Source organism: Castor canadensis, chromosome 2, assembly GCF_047511655.1.
Source record: "Castor canadensis chromosome 2, mCasCan1.hap1v2, whole genome shotgun sequence".
Classification (NCBI taxonomy): domain Eukaryota; kingdom Metazoa; phylum Chordata; class Mammalia; order Rodentia; family Castoridae; genus Castor; species Castor canadensis.
In genome coordinates, this window is record NC_133387.1 from 176,148,081 (window position 1) to 176,153,992 (window position 5,912).

At 34.2% G+C, this 5,912-nt stretch overlaps 1 protein-coding gene across 1 annotated transcript; it reads left to right on the forward strand.

Moving 5' to 3' along the window:
- Positions 1–4,721: 4,721 nt before the first annotated feature.
- LOC109678245 (olfactory receptor 8G50-like) lies at positions 4,722–5,654 on the forward strand. The gene has a single exon (XM_020153869.2). The coding sequence runs from the start codon at positions 4,722–4,724 to the stop codon at positions 5,652–5,654; it is 933 nt and encodes a 310-aa protein (XP_020009458.2).
- The last annotated feature ends 258 nt before the right edge of the window (positions 5,655–5,912 follow it).

Consider the following 5,912-nt stretch of genomic DNA (forward strand, 5'->3'; position numbering starts at 1 on the left):
ATCTATGTACACAATATTAGAATTCCTAAAGATACCAGAAAATGATGACTCACATTTTGCAGTAGCACATTGGAAGACAGAAAATTATCTTTGTCGTGTGTCAACCCACATTTATTCCAAGCTTGTTTAATAGAAGGATTTTGAGATTAAGGCATAATGCATCTCAGTAGCTGTACCTCTGCCCTTTGAAGTAGCATAAAATAAGTCCAATCCTGACTGGTGCTATACAAGATATAAATTACTTTTGTATAAATCTACAATTTTCTTAGAAATTTATAACTTATAACCTATCATAAAGTATAGCCCCCTACCAGAATTAAGCACAATTCACCTGATGAGTTTATTTTTATACAAATCACTTTTCCTTATTTTAGATACCTTAGTACTTTTAATGGGTCATTTGCAATCATTGTATGTTTTTCTCTGCATCATATTGTTTGAACATGAAAATGTATGCCAGTGTCTTAAAGTTTGAATACTAAGAAAACTTAGCTTATTTCTTCTTGCCTTTTCAGAGTAAGGATTCTCTTTAAAAGCCTTGATGGAACTCATTATGGACTGGTAGCATAATAGCTGTGTGCTGCAGGACCTGCCCAATCCTGATGTGTATGCCATTGTCCAGGCACCTCCTGTCCATTGCTAGGTTGAAGTGTCCAATGAGCAGGACTTTTGTATAATTAATATTCTATGCTGGACACTCACAGAAACCTTTTCAACATGTCACTATTAAATTTATTTTAACGTCAGTCCACATTCACAGAAGAAAATTATTTTTCTGAATCATTATTATCAAAAAGTATTCATTATTATTTTCTATAAATTTAATAATTTCTTATATGCTGTCATCTAAGTTATTGACATAATGCTTTTTTCAAGAGAAAACACAATGTAAAGTCCTATGGAATAATAAATCAAGATTTATCAATCTATGACATGACTTAGATGTCCCCTGTATTCTCATAACTGAGATGTTGTTCTGTTTTCAGGTACAAAACATAACTGTATCATGTGCACAACCTGACTACAGCAGATTTAACAAAGACTATCAATATAACCCAAGACTGTTCCATTCTTTTACTTTATTAATTAGCAAAAATCAAATAAACAGAAATATATAGATTCACTTTAGCAACCATATAACTGGATCATCACTAATTTCTTTTTAAATAATCCATTACTTATTCTTCTCCAAAGAAAATATTGCCATTTGCAATAACATGAGTGAACCTGCGGGACATTGTGCAAAATACAATAAACAATGCACAAAAGAACAAGTTCTGCATGATGCCACTTATATAAGGCATGAGTAACAGTGAAACTCAGAGTTCACTTATGGGTTGACTGTTATAATATACAATAAAGACAATACAATCCTGTGCAATCCACCAACAGTACAATAATGATGACCAGGGAGTACAAGGTGTGGGAAATGGAGTAGTTGTTCAGTGGATAGTGCCTGTAATAAGTAATGTGACAATTGTGCACTTACAGCTTTAGGTAGATCTGATATTTAGTATACTTACCACAGAAAAAACAAAACCAAAGCAAACCATAGCCACAAAGAGATACTCAGAAGGTGATAAATCCATCCAATGCCTTTATTGTGGTGGTGTTTTCATGAGTGTCAACTTACGCACATTAAATGTGTGTGGTTCATTGTATATCAGTTCTTACTGAATAAAACAGTGAAGAAACCAACAAATCTTTTTTTCCTTAAATCATTTTAAAATTTTCTTACAACTCATTCCTCTCTAAGTCAAAACAGACAAAGGGAAGCTAAGACAACTAATGCTGGGTAAGTTATTTGAGAATTCAACAAGTTCAAGGGCATGCACACACACAAAAGTGGTGAGAGCAGAGGAGATCAGGAAGCAGAGGAACTAAGAGCATTGCCAGAGCCAGACTTCAGAGGAAGCTGGATGCACAGAATGGGTCAGAGTCCCACACCTGCTGTCAAAGCTACAATGATTGGGCAAGAGACCAAAAAAAAAAAAAAAAAGAAGAAACAATTTAAATTACGTGTGCTTTGTGTCTGTAATTCCTTAATAGTTAGTACTAAAAAAGGCTTATGTTTTTTCTTGTTTATGTATTATAGAGAAAACAACTTGTGATAGAAAAAGCTTATGAGTCAATGCAGCATATTCTCTTGTTCTTGGAGAGACAAATGTCATATCACATCGTTTGTTAAAAACAACAATGGGTATATTTGACATGCATGCAGAGGCATTCACCAGGCATAACCTAAATGGGAAAGCCTTCTAGGAGAGCAGCTATGTTGTAGGTTGTGATGGAATATTGTGTGATTCCAAGGTGTCATTATTTTCATATGGTTTGAATTTTTATAAGACATACATTGTAATGCAATTGATTTCTATAATTCAGTGTTTAAGTACATTTGTGGAGTTGTACTCTCATCCCCATGTTCTATTTTAACAGATTGTCATTATGACCCCAGCTAAAATCCCATACCTATTAGCAGTCACATCCATGTACCTTCTGTTCCACATGCCTGGAAGTCATTAAGCTGCTCTCTGTCTCTGAATTTTCTTGTTCAGACATTTCATTTAAGTGGGATCATATAACATGTGTTCTTCATGTCTGGTTTCTTTCACTTAGAATGTTTCAGGTCCATTCAAGATGTGGCATTCTCAGTACTTTGTTTCTTTTATGATACTAAGTTATATGGATATACTACACCTTGCTTGTCCATTCATGATTGGATGGACCTGTGAATGGTTTCCATACTTTGGTTTTTGTAAGTAATGCTGCTTTAACCACTCATATGCAACCTGTGTACATGTGTGTTGTCAATTCTTTGAGCATGTACTCAGCAGTGAAATTGAGAGGTCATACAATAACTACACATTTTATATTTCAAAGGTTGCCAAACTGTTTTCTGAATAGTCTGTACAACTTTACATTTTCACTAGTAGTGCATGAAGTTTCCAATTCCTTCATGCCCTTACTGATGCTTTTTATATCCTTCCTGATGGATGTGAACTGTTATTTCACTGTGGTTTAGATTTAAATATTTTTAGTAACTAATGAGTATAAACATAGTTTCAAGTGCTCAGTGTTCATTTCTGTATATTAAGTAGAAAATGCTTATTCTAATCCTCCTACCATTTTCATTAGATTATTTGTTATTTTATTCTTAATCTATAAGAGTTCTTAACATATATTGTGCAAGTTTTTCCTTATTACTTAAAAATATTTGTCTTGTCCTGTATGTTTTCTTCAATTTCTGGATAATGACCTTTAAGGCACAAATTTAAATTTTTTTGTCATTAAGTCCAATTTTCTATTTTTTTTTCCATGAGGGCCTTTAGTTTGGGCATCTTATTTAAGATCAATTTAACATCATTAGCAAGGTCAGAATGATTTGTTTTTGTGCATTTTATAATATTGTTAAAGCTTTAGCATTTACATTTAGTTCAGTGACTCATTTTTAACTTATTTTTGTGTTTGGTGTGAGAAACAATTACAAATTAACTCTTATATGTGTTACCTACATAATTTTTATGGCATCATTTTTTGAAAATATATTTTTCCACTGAAATAACATGAAACCCTGTTAGCAATTTAATTCTTCACATAAATAAGCTCTATTTTCTGGATTGCCAATTTCATTCTACTGACCTATCTGTCTATCCTTATGACAATACCACACTATCTTGATTACTGTATCATTGTAGTCTGGTTTCATGTTAAAAAATGTGAGGCTTCCAACTTTATTCTTTTCTTTCAATCTTGTTCTGATTATTCTGTGTCCCTTATATTTTTGTACATATTTTATGATCAATATTGGCAGTAACAAAGCTGGGACTGGAATTTTGATAGTAATTGAAGGAAATAATGTCATTTTCACAATATTGAGTCATTTGTTTCATGAACATGAGATGTTTTTCCATTTATGTAGGTTTTTAATTCCTTTCAATAATACTTTTTAATTTTACACATAACACATTTCTTTACATAACTTATTGCAAAATATTTTATTATTTTTCATTATACTTAAATGGATTTTATGATTGTAACCTTTCCTTGTTGATCTGATCTTGTGTTCCATTACCTTACTGAGAATAATTAGTTGTACTATTTCTTTGCAATACCTTCACTAGAATCTATATACAAGAATACAGTATTTAATAGTAGAGATACTTTTAATGCTTGCTTTTGAAATTGGATGTCTTTTTATTTTCATTTTCCTTTCTGATTGCCCTAATTAAAATCTCAAGTATAATGTTGAATGAACAGAACATCTTGTTTTGTCCATTAACTTATCAGGATGAAGTGTGGTATTAGTTGTGGGGTTTTTGTTGATGAAACTGTTATTTTAACATAAAAAAGTACTTTCTCGGTAAAGAATTTAAGAGGATTACAATTGTAGCATGAAAATTTATTTGCACACCCCATTAAAATTATTACCCCTTTTTGGGTGATCAGGGTCAGGTTACTAGTAACCATTTTCACAATGTAAAACATGATTAGGAATGTGTTTATCTTATATTTAATTCATTTGTCTCATATATTTGGAATCCCAAGGGCTATGAGTGCTAACATACACAGGGATATGTCAGGAAACTGCAGATACCTTGCTGAAAAGCCTTGAATTCTGTTTCACATTTTAATTTTTTGTTTTTAATTTTAATGTTTTGTGGGACAATAAATACCTTCCTCCATTTCTTTTTTTCTTTTCTACATAGAATTCCCCAAAGAAAATGGCAGAAGAAAATTATTCCACAGTGACTGAGTTTATCCTTGCTGGACTCTCAGAGAAAGAAGTGCTCCAATTGCCCCTCTTCTTCTTCTTCCTAGGAATCTATGTGCTCACAGTGGTGGGGAACCTGGGCATGATGACCTTGATCCTTAGTTCCCACCTGCACACGCCCATGTACTTTTTCCTTACCAGTCTGTCCTTCATTCACCTCTGCCATTCCACTGTCATTACACCAAAAATGCTGGTTAGCTTTGTGAAGAAAAAGAACATAATCTCCTACCCTGAATGCATGACTCAACTCTACTTCTTCCTTGTTTTTGCAGTATCAGAATGTCACAGGTTGGCTGCAATGGCCTATGACCATTTTGTTGCTGTCTGTAACCCCTTGTTTTACAATGTCACCATGTCCTATCAAGTCTGCTCATGGATGGTAGTTGGGGTGTATAGCATGGGTTTGGTTGGTGCCACAGCTCATACATTTTGCATGCTAAGAGTGATTTTCTGTAAGCCTGCCACCATAAACCACTACTTCTGTGATCTTTTTCCATTACTGGAGCTCTCCTGTTCCAGTACTTTTATCAATGAAATATTAGTTCTGTGCCTAGGTTCTTTTAATATACTTGTCCCAGCCCTGACCATCCTTGCCTCTTACATCTTCATCATTTCCAGCATCCTGAGCATCAGCTCCACTGAGGGCAGGTCCAAAGCCTTCAGCACCTGCAGCTCCCACATCTCTGCTGTTTCTGTCTTCTTTGGCTCTGCTGCATTGATGTACTTGCAGCCATCCTCAGTCAGCTCCATGGACCAAGGGAAAGTGTCCTCTGTGTTTTACACCATTGTTGTGCCCATGCTGAACCCCTTGATCTACAGCCTGAGGAATAAGGATGTCAAAGTTGCCCTAAATAAGTTCTTGGAAAAAAGAAGTTTTGTATGAAAAGAAGTACATTTCCTTAATAAAATTTATTTTCTGGAGATTTGGTAAAGAATCAGCCCAGAGGTAGCAACGTATGTCCACAAGTCATAAGATTACTGTTAGTACTTGACTATTTGAAAGAAAGAAGCCAATGTTAAGAGTGGATTCATGGGATTGGACACATGGAAGAGAGCACCTGTCTAGAATACTCCAAACTTCAACCTCTCAGAGTAAGCTGTATCACCTCTAAACATCTTTTAAGATTTATCAAAGGATTCT